The 20,540-nt window shown below is 46.6% G+C and overlaps 1 protein-coding gene across 2 annotated transcripts in view; it reads right to left on the bottom strand.

Annotated features, from left to right (window-relative positions):
* Window positions 1-20,540, bottom strand: part of DYRK1A (dual specificity tyrosine phosphorylation regulated kinase 1A) — a 113,552-nt gene that overhangs the window by 21,971 nt on the left and 71,041 nt on the right. For both annotated transcript variants that reach the window (XM_056858034.1, XM_056858035.1), the window contains exon 2: window positions 6,241-6,440. In XM_056858034.1, coding sequence (XP_056714012.1) covers window positions 6,241-6,440 — 200 coding nt within the window. The remainder of the gene's footprint in view (window positions 1-6,240; window positions 6,441-20,540) is intronic.

Raw genomic sequence — 20,540 nt, 5'->3', positions numbered from 1 at the left:
ACCAGAGATACGCTTTTCAGTAGCTTTGGATCCACATGTAGATCTTTGGCATGTTTCCTGTGGCTCCTCTAAGCACAATTCCCCAATGTGATGCAGGCCTAAGGTTCTAGGAAAGAGGGTATGGCCAATGCCTGCTAAAGCTTGTGGTTGGCAGGTTGTTCCCACCTTAAGACAGCGACTGCTGAACGGACTGGAAAACCGGTAAGCTGAAAGCCTTCCTGAGCTGCAAGCCATCCTGAACTGCAAGCCCCATGCTAGGGATCAAAATAAAAGCTCATCTTCTCCAACAACCCCCATGCTTCCCTGCAGCCTCTGCACTCTCATCCCAGCACAATGGGTGACTACCAGGAGGCAGAGAAGACAAAATAAAATTACCATGGCAGCCACCCAGGAACGGAGAAAGTCTCTCTCTCTCTCTCTCTCTCTCTCTCTCTCTCTCTCTCTCTGTGTGTGTGTGTGTGTGTGTGTGTGTGTGTGTGTGTCTTTTGCAATTTTTCCAATGAAAAAATTAAGACATTTGGGGAAACAATGCAAAAACCTTCCTTTGGAATATTTCCTCTTTCAAAGAGTACACAGCATTGCAACTGGTGGTGGGAGAGGCACAGAGAGGGCACTTTGTCCCACTAAGATAGCACTTAGCATCAATACTCAAGGGGGAGACAAAATCCATGTTGTGTGACTAATGGGTCTCATTTCAGAACTGTAACAGGTAACCTATTTCCAAAACCTCCACCCAGCACTATGCCTTGTGTCGTGCAATGGGGCATACTCCCAGGGAAACACACTGCCTATGATGGGGGAGGCAGGGATGCTGGCAGCCCCATACTGAGCTGTTAGCACACTTCTTTTCCAGGGTGCCCCTCTCCCAGGTGATTTGGGGTACCTAGCATCTACCCCACTGTGTGCTGTGGATCAGCTGGCCAAGCAGCCTTGCAGGATTGGGGCTCTATGCAACAGCAGTGGATGGAGCAGTTGCAGAGCACTTCCTCATGGGATCAGTAAATATAAGTCAGATGGCTACAGCATCCAACTCAGGGGCATTCTATGGCAAATGGAGCCCCCCCCCATGGGGTGGAATTGCAGAGCCTGCTAGCAACCTATAGGCATGGCTGTAGCTGCCACGCCATCTGTGCTGTTTGCAATCGTGGTAAATGTTTCTGTTTAGCATCTGTGCAGGTGGTGATTCAACAGGAAGTCTTGTGAGCATGACTGGTGCAGTTCCTGTCACTTGCCTCAGTCTTCAATTCCAGCCCAGTTCCTGGAGCTTCCTGCCTTGGGCAGCTTTCTAGCCAGCACGTCTACTTCACACGCTTATATGCTGTGCTAGGGATAGCTCAGCCTATTCCCCCATGGCAGCATGCAAAGGCACAGGTGCCATACTGGACAGAGGAATTTAGCAACCCAGTTCATTTATGATTTGCTGTTCAATTTGGCAACCCAGTTCTCTTTATGATTTGCTGTTCAATAAAGTTTGGGGTGTTACACAACTCTGTGAGGGGATAAGAATAGCTCAACACCCTCTGTCCTACCTTCTTTCCCCCATCTGTGACTTCCCCTTACAGCTGCCCCTTCACACATCCAAGAGAATGGGCTCTGATTCAGAAGGCTGACCTTACATATCAGTCCCTGCCCCCTTCCCACTCGCAAACTCTGCTGGCTGCTTGCCTATGCAGGGCAGGGGACCCAGGGTGAATCCAATGGAGCTGTTGCCATAGGTGCACCATAGAAAAGTTGTGGAGCAACATCCCTATCAAAATGATGGGTCTCCAGGGCAGCCCATTGACTGGGGTGTCCTGTTGCCCCTTTTTCCATCTGTGGGGGCAAAAACCTCAGCGCTCCAAGGCTTTTTCTTGCCTTTCCTCATTAGGGGATCAAACCAGGAGCCCTGGCCATGCTATCCCAATATCTTTCCACTGAGCCATGCTTGTCTATGCCTGGCTGGTGTCAGGGCTGTGGTGGAGTGCGTAATGCCTGCTGGCATGACTCCTTTGAACCTACCCTCTTAGCATAGTAGTTAGGATGATGGTCTTGGGTTTGGGAGCTATGGGTTCGTGCCTAGCCCGTCTTGTCTTTCTTTATTTTCACAGCTATGATGCGTGTGGCTCGGAACACTGGTGGCTGTATGTGGGCAGCTCTTCTGCATTCGGTTAAGCCCTTGTCAAAGAAGGGCTGGGTGTCCTTGTCTGCCGCACAGGAGGCCTTCTCCTATGGGGCTAGGGGGTGTGGCTGCTTGAATCACACGCCTCTGTTGGCGTTGTGCTGTTGTTGGGTCTTCCCTCCCTGTCTGCTGGCTATCCATGGGGGGATGGGGGTGGCTTCAAGGGGCAGTGGCCAAATTGGCGTGGTGAATGGCTGCACAGGTGTGAGCAATTCACAGGAGTGTCATTGGCTGCTACTTTATGGCTGCTTAGTGGATTTTGCTGGGGTTGCTCCAGCACGCTTGCTATGTGCTCTGCATCTTGCAGAGAGGCATGCATTGTTATTTCCCTGTGCAGAATGTCCATAAGAAACAGATCAGTGGTCCTGCTTTTGTGTTGGCGGCCCTCAGAATTATGCTGCCCATATTCAAATATGCTAACAGTCCTACCTATTGTGAACATATGAGAGTATTTCGGTCCACATTTTTCTGACATCAGCTTTTATTTTTTCCTGCCTCTCAGATGTCAGAAATGAAGATACATGCGCTATAGCAGAACGTATTGCAGCAGTTTGCAACTCTTTTTCAAGTAACATATACTTGCAACTTTTCTTATAAAAAATGAAGACATTTAAATTTCTAATTTCCATAAATAAACAATGTATTTTATGTTGTTACATCAGTAGAAGTTTAGGAGAGTTCAACAGAATAGTAAGTATTGAATATACTGTAATTCCTCCCCCCATTTCTTCTTTTTTCCTGGGGGAGAGACCAAGTCCCCCCCCCACGATGTATATTACACACTAAGGTTTCTTTCTTTAAGAGATTTATATGTCAGCCTTTCTCCCAGGCATTCCAGGACCCAAGGCGGTCCTGGAATGCCTGGGAGAACTGAACAATCGAAAACCATTTATTATATTTACAACACATTAAAAAGAAACATGCATAGCAGTTACAACCTAAGAAAAAACAATACTGTATAGTAAAAAAAGATTAATAAGGAATATATTCTGTCTGCATACTAAGCACAACCAATGCACTTGCGACTTTGTTATGCAGCCCAAAGTAAACAGATCTGTTAGTTTATATATGAGAGAGAGATCAAATGTCAATCAAAAATATACAGTATCCAGGCATTCCAAGAGGATGTGACGGGGGGGGGGGGGGAGCACGCACGTCACATGAAAATTCTGGCCGAACCCCTTGCACTATCTCAAAGGAAGTTAGGCCCATCAGGTCACCATCAAGGAGTGTCTCTTGGATGTTTCGACTTTAGGGATAGTACAGGCTAGGCTCTGGAATGTCTGGAATAACTTAACCAAAGGGCAACACCAATGTATAGCATTCTTGCAGATCACAGAAGTATATGTGCAAAGGATTATGGGAAGGGGAAGATGAAAGATGAAAATTCAAAAGGAGACAAAGAGGCCTAATCTCAATACAGTAAAATCCCGTAACAAAAACAAACATTAAAACAACACATTAAAAACAAATCTACAAACAACAGGCCCAGTCAACAAGCCCTTTATCCAGGCTCCCAAAGTTCTGCAGAACAGCTGCATCCTTGCTGGGAAGCGACGAAAGGAGGAGTACCCCTGACTTATTCGGTGAGGCTGTGCCAGAGATATGGGGCAGCCACAGAAAAAGCCCAAGCCTGGATCATGGCAGAATATGCCTTAGACATCAGAGAAACTGATAATAGACCTTGGTAGGAAAAGCAAAGCTGCTGCATGGGAATATGCAGAGAGAGGCAGTTCTTCAATTATTTGGGAGCCATGTAATGAAGAGCTCCAGAAACTGACAGTCAGTGAAAGGACCTCAGAATAGGTGTGGCATGGTCCCACTGATAGCCACAGATAACAGATAAGCTTCTGAATTTTGCAACTACTTCAGCTTCTGGATGGTCTTCAAGGGAAGCCCCATGTACAGCATGATACAGCAATCTAGCCTTAAGGTGCTGGACTGGCATAGATCACTGCATCAGATCAGACATATGCAGATAGAAAGCCAACAGCAGACCAGGAGCCAACAAGAATCCCAATGAAAGAAAGCTGTGCACCATTGATGATAGGAAGAACAATCCTGTTTAATGCAGTGAGTGGCCCTTTCAGACAGCATCACCCCCATCTTATTTTGATTCAGCTTCAGTCTGTCCTCCCTCAGCCACTTGACCACTGCATTCAGACACTGGACCAGGGCAGAGACAGCAGCAGTCAGTAGCTTATTCAGAGCAATATATAGCTGGGTGTCGTCAACATATTGATTACAAACTACTCTGTGTACTGTGTATGATTTCATTAACAGACCTTAAATAGATATTAAACAACCAAGGAGATAACATAGAGCTTTGTAGCATGCACACAGACACCGTCAGCTCCTAAGTGGTGCTAAAGGTAAACTTGGTCAAACCAAATAATCACAAAAGTTTTTTTTGGAAGAATGCTACCCAGCTATTGAAAGTGGATCTCCAGGCTTTTAAAAACCTAACATTACAGTAAATTGATAGAAATTAGGAAATATTTAGTGACTTTAAGCAAGTCCCTAAGATAAGGGTTTTGTTTTGTTTTCTGCCTCTTTCCCAAGGGGAATAATTATAGTTAATGGCACCAGTAGTGAACTTGAACTTGTGTTGGGGGGGATGTGGATTTATTCGGCCAGCAGATGGCGCCTAATGTTCATACAAGAACCTTTCTACTGACTTCCAATAAATCTTGTGACTAAAAGCATACTCACTAACCAAAGAACTCAAGGGACAAACTTTCAGAGACTTGCTCACCAAGCCACCTTAGAATCAAAGTTTTCCAATTGCAAATCACATTTGAGGTATCATCATGAGACTAGAAGATCTGTTCTCTACAGCTTCTTCAGAAACACAGGAAAGCAAAGCAGATGAAAATACATAAAAGTGATTGATAATTTGGAAACAAACTGGCTGAAGTCAATTACAAACAATTGCAATAAGCATACAATTGGGGTATGATCCTAAATGCACATTTGTAAGTAAACCCCTAGTGTAGTCTTCAACATTACACCAACTGTTAACTGATTGATTTTCTACTAGATCCACTTTCTCCAATAAACCATGCAATTATATTTTCAAAATATTACAAGTTGTTTGACAGAGCCTTGACACCGAAGGAAGAATCTTTAATTGTACTTATAAGCAAGCTGCTTTAACAATACTTCAAGTACCCTAGTCAAGAAGGCTGATACAATGAACACTTTGTAGTATGCAGAGTTGAACCACAAAGGTGGCAGCACAGTAAAGCCATAGGTGTCATTAAATCTTGGAGGCTGCCTTCACTGGATTAAGTAATAAGACGCCATTATTAGCTATAATATAAAAATATTATTCCAACTCCTACAACAATAATCATAATGGATTAAAGACTGTGGGGGAAAACAGAAGAGTCTGATATATAAAATAATTTATGTAGTTCTTGTATATTCAAAGCCTCTCAAATAATATTAGGATAATTTCCCCTATATTGGGGGGGGGGGGGTTGAGCTTTCAGGCAGATGTACTGCTTCATATTTTGTGACTGTACTTACACAATCAGAAGTAAGCTCCAAGCTCACATTCTTTCCTGCCCCTCTTTTGGAGTGTAAACTGCAACCATTTGCCTTAACTATAACTGTGTCAGTGACATAAATCATGGTTAAGACTAGTCAGGGTGCATGCTGAACCAGGAATTGAAACAGAGTTCCAAGCATGGCTTACAGCAGTGATTAAGCAATCAGAATTAATTATAACTTGCACAGAACCCCAGCGAGATAATAGCTGAAGTGAGATTTCAACAGGGATTTTCTACTCATGTTTGAACTACATGGTACCATCCAACTTTTGTTTCTAATTGCAGTCCTACCACTTTGCAGTGGAAAAGCAGCATTAGGAGGGGGAGACTTGAAGAAGAGAAGGTGCATGCAGAAGGAAGGCTACTTAATCCTTCCCCCACAACTCTTCCTCTCCCAGGCACAATTCCAGACTCATCTATAAAGTGCAAACATAGGTCTGGAGCTTGGGACTAAGGAAAATGCATTCAAAGGTAAGAGTATTAAGCACAACTCTCAGTGTAAAAACTGATTTTCTAAATATCCCTTACCTGGTTGGTAAGAGGCTGTTGAATCTGGTCAGCATAGGATAAGGCAGAAACTTGTTGGTCATTTATGTTCTGCTGCCGACGATCGCTGTACTGCTGATGAGAATGGGACATCTGTCCAGCCATCTGAAGGCCAGCAGCATGGAATGAAAATGACGGTGCAAGCCGAACAGATGAAGGTTTGCATGCTGAAGTCTCTCCTCCTACAAAGGACAACACAAGAGTTTAGTATGGTGTTCTTACTTTGGTTGGTCTTTGTATGTTACTTTGGATGACCTTGATGCCATACAAATCTACCACTCTCCAAACAATTGAAAAGAAATGGGTATGTACATGGAAATAACTTTTTGCTTACTACGTTTCCTGCATACGTAAGTTTCTTATTTTCTGTCTACAGTATTCTCTTGCATTTCTAAAAGTATGATCCAAGTCCCTCTTCCTGTGCAACACCTGCATGGAGAAGAGTCCCTTTTCTCCCTATGTTGCTTGGTTCTGTCAGTAAAATGGTTTCTAATACTACTGCTTTTGTTTACTTTCGAAAGATACTCACAATGTTGTGAGTCATAGTACAGACAACTTTTAGTATTTCTAACAGCCCCAACTTGTAGAGACTCTTGTGTCACAACATCTGAAATTGTATTCACTTTTCAGAAAAGCGAAATAGAGCTGCTCAGTTTTGGCACATTTGTCACTAACCATACATGGAAACTATCCTCATTAAAGCTTTTCATTAGTATCACACTACACCATCATGAGAGGAATAAGGCTGCTCTAATACCCTCTGAACATCATACAGGTGCACCACCCACCCAAATTAGACCTTAGTATATAATTAATCCTACAAATGAAAGGTTATGTAATATAGAATGCTTCTGCATGTGTGTGTAGTCTTAGGTTATGGCAACTGACTCACACAAATAATATAAAATGCAACAATGTTTGCTTTTCCAGGAGTCCGAAAATTTAGCTCAATAAATTATTAGTACTGTTTGTGGCAATTAATGCTGTCACCTAATTATAAAGAATTCTTAGTCATCATTTGAAGATTCTGATACACTCCACAGCCAGTTCCAGCATAGCAAGTACTCCATATCCAATCTCAGAAGTAGCATACAATCATGTGTGCAAAGGGGTATCTGAAGACTTGGTATTAAAACTAATTAGCAACTTTAAAAATAATCAGCCATCCAACTAAGCATAAGCTATGTTAGTTTTTAATCAGTTCATATAACTGGTCAACTAAACACTGCTGGGCTACGTATCATTATGCAAGAGAATCACAGGGTATACTTTCACTTTTTACCTGAAATGGAAAATATTAATTGGTTTGAAAGCATAATAGATTGGATACCACTAACATTTTGCTGACAGAAGGACAACCTCATCTTATTCTTCTGTTTACTGTAATCCCTGATCCCAAAACAGGCACCTTGAGAGGTAGGTGGGGCTGAGAGAATTCTGAGAGAACTGTGACTAGCCCAAGGTCACCCAGCAGGTTTCATGTGTAGGAGTGGGGAATCAAACCTGGTCCTTGTGAGCACTAGTCCCGTGATAATCCCATAAACAAACATCCACAGACATGTAGTCCAAAAGAGAGTTGATTTATTGGAAAATCCACAGGTTTACAGCAGCTAAGAGTCAAGTTGGCACTAATGAGAACTATAAGCACGGTGCAGGGCATATAAAAAAGAGCATAGGCTATATCAGGGTGGATCTGGATGCCATGCCAACCCCCCTCCCATTGAGGTAAGATTCCCACAGAGTTCGGAGTCAAAACACATAGTTGGCAGGACTGGAGCTGGCCTTGGCCAGCACCTGGAGAAACCACAACAACCTCTGTCAGACCATGCCTGGCCTTCCCTGCACAGGCTATGCATGACATTCTGCCCCCCCAAAGCCCCCCCCTTCAGTTCTCGGGCCTGGTTTGTGAGGGTAGGCAGCATGGAAATCATGGACTAGGCGAGGGGCGGAAACATCGCGCGAGCGTACCCACTCATCATGAGCGGGACCGAAATGTTTCCAACGGACTAGGTATTGTAGAGAACCATGATGGATACGCGAGTCCAAGATTTTAGCAACTTCAAAATGTTCCTCCCCCCGCACCATTACGGGCGCCTCGGGCGGCGGTTCAGGATGCCATTCCGGGGAGGGAACATGAGGTTTCAAAAGACTGACATGAAACACGGGATGGATTCATCTTAGTGATTTTGGGAGTGTGAGTTCTACAGTCACTGGGTGGATGATTCAGGAAATGGGGAACGGACCCACATATTTAGCACTGAGTTTGTTGCAAGGGCGTGTGGACCGTAGATTCTTGGTGGATAGGTAAACCAAATCACCCACCCCGTACTCTTTCCCTGGTGCATGGTGTTTGTCAGCTTGAGCCTTGTATTTACGTTTAGCACGTTCCAATTTTTTTATTAGGCACGGCCAGGTTGTCTGAACTGTGTGCCCCCAGTCAGCCACATCTGTACCACCCTCCTCCCCAGACACATCAATATGACCAACGGGGCCAAAATCTTGTCCGTACACAGCTCGAAAAGGGCTAAATCCAGTGGACTGATGCACAACATTATTGTAAGTGTATTCAGCGAAGGGCAACAGCCTCACCCAATCATCCTGGTGATAATTAACGTAACAACGCAAGTAACACTCTAACACAGCATTCACCCGTTCTGTTTGGCCGTCAGCTTGGGGATGGAAGGCGCTTGACAGTCCCTGTTCCATCCCAACCAATTTCAGGAAAGCTTTCCAGAATTTAGCCACGTAAGTGTTCCCGCGGTCGATGACCACCTTACGCGGGAAACCGCAATCGGAAAATATGTGACACAAAGAGGAGAGCCAGTTTTGGGGCGGAAGGGATACCTGCACAAGGTATCAGATGCATCTGTTTACAGAAAAGATCAGTGATCACCCACAGGACAGTTTTTCCTTCGCTAAGAGGGAGATCAGTCATAAAATCCATAGCAATTACTTCCCAGGGCTTAGTAGGGGTTTCCAACGGTAGCAACAGTCCCGGTGGCTTGCCCTGGGGTCGTTTGGCAGCAGCACACACCGGGCAACTGCGAATAAACAAGTCCACGTCCGAACGCATGCCCGCCCACCAAAACTGCCTCCTCAGTAGATGTAACGTCTTGAGAAATCCAAAGTGACCTGCAGTTTTAGCTCCATGAACCAGACTCAGAACCTCCCTCCGTAGTACCTGGGGAACATACAACTTAGATTCCTTGTACCAATAACCCCCGAGTTCCATTAGGGAAGCCGGGAAGGCTTGTGTGGAGAGTTCGGCTTGACAAGCATGACAGAGAGTCTCCTTGAAGGACTCAGTAAACCCCTCCACATCTGGCACTGTGGGTACGGAGTCGTTAGGTTCCTTCGTAGGGGAAGGAGCCGGCACCGTGAAGGGAGGCAGGGGGGTCGGTTCGCCCGGGCGGACAGGTCTTTGCACCCCGGGATTCACACTGGTGGACTGTACGGACGGGGGAGTCAGCGCCGGCGAAGGGGGCGAGGGGAGTGGAGCAGCCGGGCTGATCGGCATGGTCAGATTATGGGCGTCCCCCCTATCGGAGGCGGGGTTGGGAGTCGGGTTTGAGACCGGGTTTGAACTGCCAGGGTAGGCAGCAGACCCCCCTGAGCAGGAGTGAACAGAGACTCTGTGGGGCGTTCAATTTTGGTAGGGTATTGGGGCAGTCTAGACAAGGCATCGGCCAGCACGTTGTTTTCCTGGTACATGTTTCAGTACAAAGCGGAATTGGGCAAAGAGGTCCGCCCATCGTACCTGTTTTGCAGACAGTTTATGAGCTCCTGTTAACGCCTCCAGGTTCATGTGATCGCTCCACACTTCAAAAGGGACTTTGGAACCTTCCAAAAATTGTCTCCACACCGTGAGCGCATGCCTAACCGCGGCTGCCTCCTTTTCCCAGATTGGCCAATTGAGCTGAGATTGCGTGAATTTCTTAGAGAAGTAAGCACACGGATGTAGTTGACCTTCGCCCCCCCCCCCGCTGTAGTAGTGCACCTCCCATTGCTACGTCTGAAACGTCTACCTGGACCACAAACATTTGTTCAGAATCAAGGTGTTTCAAAACCGGTTCAGAAGTAAACATTCACTTGAGACTGTCAAAAGCAGTTTGGCACTGGGGGGTCCAATTCACTTTAGCCGTAGGCGAGGTGGCTGCGCCTCCCTTCCCTTTGGTCTTAAGGAGGTCTGTGATGGGCAGCGCAATCTTAGCAAAGTTGGGAGGAACCCCATAGAAATTTGCGAATCTGAGAAATCTTTGAACCTGTTTACGGGTTGAGGGTGGTTCCCAATTGATTACAGCTAGTACCTTCTCTGGGTCCATGGTGAGCCCTTGGAGTGAAATTATATAGCCCAGAAAGGTCAATTGTTTTTGGTGGAACTCGCACTTGGACACCTTAGCATAGAGCTGATTGTCCCTAAGACATTGCAACACTTCCCTAACCAGGGCGACATGTTCATCCATGGTTTTCGAGTAAATAAGAATGCCATCCAAATAAACCACCACTCCTTTAAACAATAAGTCATGTAGTATCTCGTTAATGTGTTGCATGAAGACCCCCGGGGCCCCTTTCAATCCAAAAGGCATCACCAAAAATTCATACATTCCAAAGCAACTGGAAAAGGCTGTGAGCGGCTCGTCTCCTTCCCGGATTCTGATTCTATAATAAGCTTCGACCAAGTCTAACTTGGTGAAAATGTGTCCTTCTTTCAGCTGCCCCAAAAGATCTGTGATCAGAGGAATGGGGTAGGCATTGGTTTGGGTGACCGCATTGAGTTTCTGAAAGTCGATGCACAACCGCAAGTCACCTGTTTTCTTACGCACGAAGAAAGCGGGGGCTGAATAAGGGGCGGTAGAGGGTCGGATGAAACCTCGAGCCAGATTTTTGTCTAAGAAATCATGCAGTACGGTCCTTTCAGAGGTGCTCATGGGGTCAATTTTGCTTTTTGCCAGTTTCCCATCCCCCCACCACCTCAATAGCACAGTCCGTTCTATGGTGGGGGGGTAGCACATCACACTCCTGTACATTGAAAACATCTGCAAAGTCCTGATACTCGACAGGTAGATGGGATGAATCAGTAGTGTCTGAAGCCAAGGCAAGGGTTGATGTAAGTACGGTTTTGACAGTGACTTCGTATCGGTGCCCTTCACAGCTCGGGTTAGAAAATGTCAAAGTCTCGGCCCCCCAGACGATGGAGGGGCTGTGACCCCTCAGCCAATTTATTCCCAACACCACAGCATATCGTATATTGGGGGCTATAGTGAAGTCGATTTGCTACCCATGGTGGCCTATGCCCATCGCCACTACCCAAGTGCAACAATCTACTGGCCCACCTTTAAAGTCACTGCCATCCATCTGGGTGAACTGAACAGGGGCCGGTAGAGATACCGATTTTACCTTGAGTACCTTGAAAGTGGTTTCATTGATCAAAGAGCGGGCACATCCCGAATCTATAAGGGCTTTAACTTGTAACTGGGGTCCCTTTCTATAATGTTGCAACACCACATCCGCGTACACAGTCTCTCCCACCTCACTCACCATTAAAGGAGCCTTGAATTTTGCAGAAACTTCTGCGGAGGCCTGCGGTGCCGCTCCACTCACTGCAGACCCAGTCCATTTTTTGATTGATCTAGGAGAGACTCCAGGTTCAAGGCCGAGTCCCAGTGGCGGTCTTCTTCCGACGACGCAGAGCTATCCCTTGCTGGGGCAATTGTAATCCGGGACCCCGACAGGTCCGCTGGCGAAGGTTCGTGTGCCGGCTCCTCGATGTGGAGGGCTGGGGGTGCTTTCTGTCCTGGTGCAATGCTGCGATCAGTCGTGGCGCTTCTCCTCCAAGCACGTCCTCTTCCGCGAGGCATCCCCTCCGGGCGAGGAGCGGGAGTTGGCTGCTCCGGACGTAACGGGCAGGCCACAGCAAAATGACCCATGGCACCGTAAACGAGGCAGGCTCCCCTTTGAAAACGGGACACTCGGTCTTGTGCGGGTTGAGCTGGTCTCCGCGGGGCAGGAGCCGCGGCCCTAGGAGGGGTTTTCTGGCCTCCCCCCTCGTTGGCTCGACGTCGGGCTAGGGTTATGAACTGGCGGCGGCTTTCTACTTCTTCCGCCAGTAGGACCCACTCCTCCAGGGTGGCTGGATCTCGTTGCATATAAGCCCAGTTCAATATTTCGGGGTGTAAGGCTTCTCGGAAATAATGCACCCAGGTAGCCTCAGTCCAATCCACAATCTTACTAGCGAGTATCTGAAACTCATCAGCAAAGTCTCTGACTGAAGAGGATCCTTGACAAAGCTGTAGGAGGGCAGTCTTGGCTTCTCCCCTTAGAACGGGTCTTCAAACTGCCGCCTTAATGCTCGCATAAACTCGTTGAGTGAGCGGATGGATCGGGCCCGCGTGTCGAACTGGAGGACCATCCAATCTGCGGCCTTCCCTACCAAAAGTGAGGAAACGAACCGTACTCTACGATTTTCCATGGGAAAGTTGTGCCCCTGTTCCCTCATATAGCTGTCCAGTTGGTGTAGAAAAATGGGCAACATAGCCACGGCGCCGTCATATGTCACCTGCAGACAGGGCTGATTCCACTGCACGATTGAGGTCGCTGGAGGTGGTGCCGGTGGTTGCCAGGAAGTGGCTGGGCCGGGGGCGCCAGGGGTGGCTGGGCCGATTGCGCCGGAGGCGCTTGCGGCGGTTGTGCCGGAGGCGCTTGCGGCGGTTGTGCCGGAGGCGCTTGCGGCGCTTGCGCCGGAGGCGCTTGCGGTGGATGCGCAGGAGGGGCATGAGTTCGCTGTAGACGGTCGTATACAAATCCTCGTTGTCCGAGTACTCCAGAACGTCGGGAACGAAGGTGAGTTGTTGTCTGCGCGCTACATCTCGAGGCAGGCCACGATCCGGGGAAAAACCATTCCAGGCCCCTGCCCACCTTCAGTCGCACATGGGTTCCTGCCGTCGTCCGCGCCCGAGCGGCAGCCACATCGGCCAACAGTTGCTCCTCCACCCGTTTTTGGTCAGCGAGCGCTCGGTCCGCTTCAAATTTGGCGACCGCGGTGGCTGTCACGATTGGTTTGGCCATTTGTTCCAAGAGTAATAGGATCTCCTTATGCTGACCCAACAGCGGTTGGATCTGTTGAGCCAGATCCGCGGAGGAAAGACCAAACTCCGGTTTTAAAACTTTCTCAACTTCCGTGACCGTTGTCGTGGCTTGCGGCAAGTCCATGAGAGCTAGGACTGTCCGGGCGGTGCTTCCCGGTGGCATACGGCGGGGTCTGGGACAGTTAGCGGAACGTCTCCCTCTCCATTTCCCGCTGACCCCCCTCCAGTTGCCGCCATAATGAAACAGGATCCGAGCCCCTGGATCGGGACCGTTGACTCCTGTCGCGGTTCGTTGAACGTCAGCTCAGACAACAACAGGGTTAGCAAGGCAAGATCCTCATGCGCCAACCAGATCTCTTCCAGTAAAGAATCCAGTCCCAAAAGGCACGTAGATCAGCGTCCTGGGTCCTCCAAGGGGTCGTCTCAGCTAGGCGACACCACTGATCAGTTACCAGCCCTACCAGCCGGGTGGCCTCTGCGTCAGTCCGCAGCGTCTCCTCCAAGACAGCATGCAGTAAATCGAAATCCTCGGGGAGCTCGACTCGCGCCCCGAGACGAGTGCCCAGGCGAACCCTCCAGGGCTCCAGCCATGGTCTATAAACTCGGGGAGCACGTCCTCTGCTCCAACCAGAGATCCCGACGATCCCCCCCAGGGCTCCAGCCAGGGATGAAAATACAGTTAAAAGGGATAGTGGTGATTAGTGCCAAAATGTGAGCACTAGTCCTGTGATAATCCCATAAACAAACATCCACAGACAAGTAGTCCAAAAGACAGTTGATTTATTGGAAAATCCACAGGTTTACAGCAAAGAGTCAAGTTGGCACTAATGAGAACTATAAGCACGGTGCAGGGCATATAAAAAGAACATAGGCTATATCAGGGTGGATCTGGATGCCATGGCAACCCCCCTCCCATTGAGGTAAGATTCCCACAGTTTGGAGTTTGGAGTCAAAACACATAGTTGGCAGGACTGGAGCTGGCCTTGGCCAGCACCTGGAGAAACCACAACAACCTCTGTCAGACCATGCCTGGCCTTCCCTGCACAGGCTATGCCTGACAGTCCTCCACATTAGAGTCCACCACTCTTAACCTCTATACCATGCTGCCAGTGGGAGGGCTAGGAGCTGTGCCAGGCTCACCAGCAGTAGGTGTGAGGGTGGAGGGGGTTCAGGAGCTTCAGGGGCCTCAGCAACAGAGGAGCCATGTTGGGTTCCCTGGCATTGATGATGGGAGCAGTGCCAGTCTCACCAATGGCAGCTGTAAGGGTAAAATGGATTCAACAGCCACCACAAACATGGTGGGGAAGGCCAGGAGCCATGCAGAGCTCTCCAGCATTGATGTCAGGAAGCTTGGGGGGGGGGAGGCCCTGTGGCAGAGGCTGGGAGCCACACCAGACTCACAGCAGAAGCAGCAACAGTTGACCAGAGCTACAATATTCATGGGGGATCCCTCCCCTCTCTTAGCTTTAATTTAAATTTAATTTAAAGTGGGAGCCGCAATGGGCCCTGGCAGTGATGGGTGGACCCCCCCCCCCCACACAAGTATTGTATGTCCCCACTTGTGGCAGAATACACAGAGCAACAGATACTACGTATCATAGACAGTGATGGTATAAGATATTTGATAACATTTCACAAATAGTTGCCATCTCCAGTTAGAATCGATCCTAAACGGGTGCTATTGAACTTGATACCAGAGACCATGTCAGTCAGACTGCTTGTGGCAAACTTATTAACCTCAGGTAAGATACTGTAAGCCAAGTACTAGAAACTGCCAGCTATTTCATCACTTAAAGAGTAATTATTTAAAACACTGAACATTCTGAAAACGATCAAACTTAGAGACAGCATGTGCGTGTTAAGTGCCGTCAAGTCGCTTCTGACCTATTGTGACTCTATCAATTAATGTCCTCCATAACATCCTAACATTAACAGCCTTGCTCAGGTCTTGCAATCTGAGGGCTAAGGCTTCCTTTATTGAGTCAATCCATCTCATGGTGGGTCTGCCTCTTTGGCTGCTACCTTCAACTTTTCCTAGCATCATTGTCTTTTCAATTGACTCTTGTCTTCTCATAATGTGCCCATTACAATAGCCTCAGTTTGGACATTGTGGCTTCTAGAGGGAGTCGAGGCCTGATTTGATCTAGAACGCACTTGTCCTTTTGGTAGTCCACAATATCTGAAACTCTCTCCTTCAAGACCACATTTCAAAGGAATCTACTTTCTTCCTGTCAGCTTTCTTCATTGTCCAACTTCCATTCCCATACATAGTGATGGGGAATATCACAGTATGAATTATCTTGATGATCTTAGTTGCCAGCGACACTTCCTTACACTTAAGGATCTTTTCCAGCTCCTTCATGGCTGCCTTTCCCATTATCAATCTTCTTATGATTTCTTGGTTGCAGTCTCCCTTTTGGTTGATGATGGAGCCAACAGAAAATCTTGACCCATTTCAATTTCTTCATAATCAACCTTAAAGTTGTGTAATTTGCCATTAGTCGTTACTTTTGTGTTCTTGATGTTTGGCTGTAGTCCTGCTTTGGCACTTTCTACTTTAACCTTCATCAGTAGTTGTTTTTACGTCTTCACTAGTAATGTCTTGTCATCTGCATATCTCAAATGGTTAATGTTCCTTTCACCAATTTTCACTCGATCTTCATCTAAATCTAATCCAGTTTTCCTTATGATATGTTAGACTAAAGAGATAGGGACATAAAAAAAACCCAGATTGGTTCCTAACGGGTCCTGCCAGACCAACCTCATTTCCTTCTTTGATCAAGTGACAAGCTTACTTAATCGTGGGAACTCTGTCAACGTTGAAAGAAAGGTTTTGACAGGGTCCCATATGATGTTCTAACAGGTAAGCCAGAGCACTGCATACTAGACTCTAGGAAAGTTAGGTGGATAGGGAACAGATTGTAGAACCGCATCCAAACAGTAGTTGTCAATGGCATTTCATCGGAGTGGAGGGAGATGTCCAGTGGGGTGCCCCAGGTCTCAGTTCTAGGCATGGTACGTTTCCAATATTTTTATAAATGATCTGGATGGGGGGGTGAGGAGGGACTACTCATTAAATTTGCAGATGACACCAAATTGGGAGTAGTAGCAAGCACCCGGGAGATAAAGATAGAATTCACCGAGATCTGAATGCAGTGGGAAAGTGAGCAGATATGAACCAGATGCAATTCAACAAGGGCAAGTGCAGAGTTCTACATCTGGGTAACAAAAAGGAGAAGCAAGCGTACTGGATGAGGGATACACTTCTCGGTAGCACACTTCTCAGTGTGTTAGCAAGATCTAGGGGTACGGGTAGACTGTAAGCTCAATATGAGAAGTCAGTGTGATGCAGCAGCAAAAAGGGCTAATGTGGTCTTGGGGTATACCACTAGGGGCATAACATTCAAATCACAAGATGTCATGGTCCTGTTGTACACCACATTCGTCACGCCACACCTGGAGTACTGTGTGTAGTTCTGGAGGCCTCAGTTCAGAAGGAGGTTGACAGAATGGAGCGGGTGCAAAGGAGAGCAACGAGGATGATCAGGGGCCTTTAGACCAAGTCCTACGAAGAAAGGCTAAGGGCCTTGGGAATGTTTAGTCTGGAAAAGAGGAGATTGAGGAGGAACATGATTGCTCTCTTTAAGTATTTGAAAGTCTGTCATTTAGAAGAGGGCAGGAAGCTGTTCCTGTTGGCAGCAGAGGACAGGACTTGCAATAACAGATATAAATTATGGGCAGAAAGGTACTGCTTGGACACTAGGATTTTTTTTTTTAACAGCGAGAGTAGTTCAGCAGTGGAACTCCCACTTTATTCAATGGACGGGGGGAGAGCGGTGCGCGGCGAGGAGCGTACATAACTCGTGCGCGTCGACGGCGGCTCCTGCAGTGCCGAAGTGTGGCTGGCTGGAGGGCTGGCTTTGAAGGGAGGGGGGAAAGGAAGAGAAGCGGCTCGAGCACACCCTTCGCCGATGCTGCTGCTATGACTCGGCCGAGTGCATGGCAACGCACCAGCCTCCCTGGGAGCAGAGAGGCGCTGAAGAGCGGCGCCCTGAGTCACCCCGCCGGCTTTATGCACGAATAAGAACCGGACAAAAAAAGGAAAATTCCAGAAGGGAGGAGGAGAAACGAGAGAAGCCGATCTGTCAGGGGCGGAGCGACAGGGGAGAACTGAAGCAGCTGGGTGGCAGTAGAAGGCAGCTTCATGTGTGTTCCTCCCCTCTGACGTCCCAAACTACAAGTTCTACTGAATCAGACCCTTGGTCCATCAAAGTCAGTATTGCCTACTCAGACCGGCAGCGGCTCTCCAGTGTCTCAGGCAGAGGTCTTTTCACATCACCTACTTGCCCAGTCCCCAGGGCCAGTCTTCTTTGCGCCCTAGGCAAGGCTAACTACTTGTGCCCCCCCCCGCAATTGCTAACCAATTTTCAAAAACAGATTTCTTGTAGAAAAAAATACAAGCCTGATGCATTCCTACAAAACTTTTTTATAAGGCGTTATAATTAATTCTATTCCATCACACCGTTGTGGCACTTATCTTAAAATAAAAAATATATAAGTTGTCAGCTGCATCTTTTAAAGAAACTAATCTGTTGAAAACGGTGCCCCTCAGGTCAGATCTGCGCCCCTCTGAGGTCTGTGCCCTATGTGGTCGCCTAGTTCGCCTGGTAACACCAGCCCTGCCCAGTCCCTTAAAGTTTAACTGGAGATGCTGGGGACTGAACCTTGGACCTCCTGCATGCCAAGCAGATGCTCCCCCCTATGGCTTTATGCAAATGTGGCGGGGGTCGCAGGTTACTTGGCAATTGTAAAAGGGGGTCGCGACTCGAAAAAGGTTGGGAACCACTGGACTAAATGGTCTATATGGCCTCTTCCAACTCTTGTCCGACACCTTTGCCAATTGGAAACCATTCTGTTTCTCTATATTCTGCCCTAACAGTAGCCTCTTGTCCAGAGTATAGGCTGCACATCAAAACAATCAATGTTGTGGCACACCCATTTCTTTTAAAGCCATTCTTTTCATGATCCACACATGATTTCCCCCCAGAAATTTTCTCTTTCCTACAGTAACCAACATAAATTTGTAATATGATCTCTAGTCCCTATTCCTTTTCTGAATCCAGCTTGAACATCTGGTATTTCTCATTCCATATATAGTAACAATCTTTGTTGTAAGATTTTGAGCATCACTTTGCTTGTGTGAGGAATTAATGCAAAGGTCCAATAATTGTTGTAGTCTTTGACATCTCCTTTTTTTGGAATTAGAATGTAGATTGAGCATTTCTGGTCCATGGGCCATTGTTTTGTTTTCCATATTTGTTGGCATATTCTTGCAAGATTTTGATGGACTCTGTTTCTTTGGCTTGGAATAGCTCTAATGATATCCCATCGACTCCTGGTGGTTTGTTTCTCCCAACTGCTCTCAGTGCAGCATTCACTTCACTTTCTAAAATTGCAAGTTCCTCTTCAAAAGATTCTTCTTTGAAGGAATCTGTCACCTTTTCATGTCATCTGATTGTTCGTCATACTGACTAAGTGAAAAGCATTATATAGAAGAACAAGACTTTCTGAGGAAGGATCAGCATGGCTTTTGGGTCCTGCTTCATCAGCTTGAAGTTCTCTGAGAATGTCAACAAACATGTTAGCTAGGTGTGGTCTGGAAGACATTACATATTTGGACTTCAAAAGAGCTTTTTACAAAGTCTTTCACGAAAGGCTCCTGAGTAAGGAATAAGAGGACAGGAAAGATGTAAACAGATAATTCTTACAATGGAGTAAAGTAAGCAGAGAGTTTCCTCAAATATCAGTATTGGTGGCAGTGTTACTGATCAGCAAAGAGACCAAGTCTGAGAATGACAAATTATTCAGGATGATGTAAATTTGCATGAGCAAAATGACAAATTAGTTTCAGTGTAAGAAAGGGTAAAGTGATATTCATGGGGAAGGGGGAGAAAATCCCAACTCAACATATACCGTGAAGGGTTTGAAATTGCAGGAGCAAACCAGATAGAAATCTTAGGGTTAGGGAGGACAGCTTAATGAAAATTCAAGAGCGCTGCAGGCAGAAATGGGACTGGGGAGTTAAATGGCCCTACAACGAAGCACCAGAGGGTCTACTCAGCTCAGATCTAGACATTGATGATAACAACACACACAGGATTCTCCTTCTCTTCTCCCCCACCCCCACCCCCCAGATGCCTTGGATACCTAGCATCCATGGTTCCTGTTAAATTCTGGCAAATGTAGTTCCTGGAATGCTTGGAGGGGAGATGAGAGGAAAGAAAAATAAGAAAGGCATGGAAATGTTTCTTTTTTTAATTTTGCCCATTGCCATCACCACATACCTCCTCAGAAGGAGGAGCAGGTGATCTAATGGGGACAGAGAGAACATGGGGAATTATTCTGTGACTTTGATTTACCATCTAAGCTAGAGAAAAATTTGGACATTTAACTTCATGTTGAAATGTGGGCATCATGAGCTAATGAAACTTGTATTCTGAGCCAAAGAGCATGAAAATGGGCAGTATCAATCAATCAATAATTTATTACAGTCATGGACCAACACAATAAATCATACATTAACAAAGTAGTTATAAAATATATATACAATCTTCTGTTAAAATATATATTAAAAAGCAAGTGTATGTCCCTGAATCTTGTACCTTGGTAGACTGGCAGCTGCACATAATTTGGCAACTATATCCTAGATCTTATATTCTTAAGTCTGCAAGAAGAAAGGCAGTATGCTATTCCTTTAATCTCCTTGGAATTTTTTGGGAGGGTGGGTATAATTAATATATACCTAAGATTATAGAAGGGGCACTGCAGCAGCACATATCCAGCCGTTTAAACTTCACCAGGAGAACCAGGACAAAATAAAGAAAAGGGGGGAACAATACACTGAAGAACTATACAGAAGAGATGAAAAGATGACAGATTCCTTCAAAGAAGAATCTTTTGAAGAACCTACAGTTTTAGAAAGTGAAGTGAAAGCTGGACAGAGAGCAATTGGGAGAAACAAATCACCAGGAGCAGATGGGATATCAATAGAGCTATTCCAAGCCACAGAAACAGAGTCCAGCAAAATCTTGACAAGAATGTGCCAACAGATATGGAAAACAAAAGAATGGCCCACAGACAGGAAATGATCCATTTACATCCCAATTCCCAAGAAAGGAGATGTCAAAGATTGCAGCA

Source organism: Euleptes europaea, chromosome 12 (genome assembly GCF_029931775.1).
Source record: "Euleptes europaea isolate rEulEur1 chromosome 12, rEulEur1.hap1, whole genome shotgun sequence".
In the NCBI taxonomy this organism is placed as follows: Eukaryota; Metazoa; Chordata; class Lepidosauria; order Squamata; family Sphaerodactylidae; genus Euleptes; species Euleptes europaea.
Note: the sequence above shows the minus strand (reverse complement) of the source record. Positions and strands in the feature narration are given on the sequence as shown.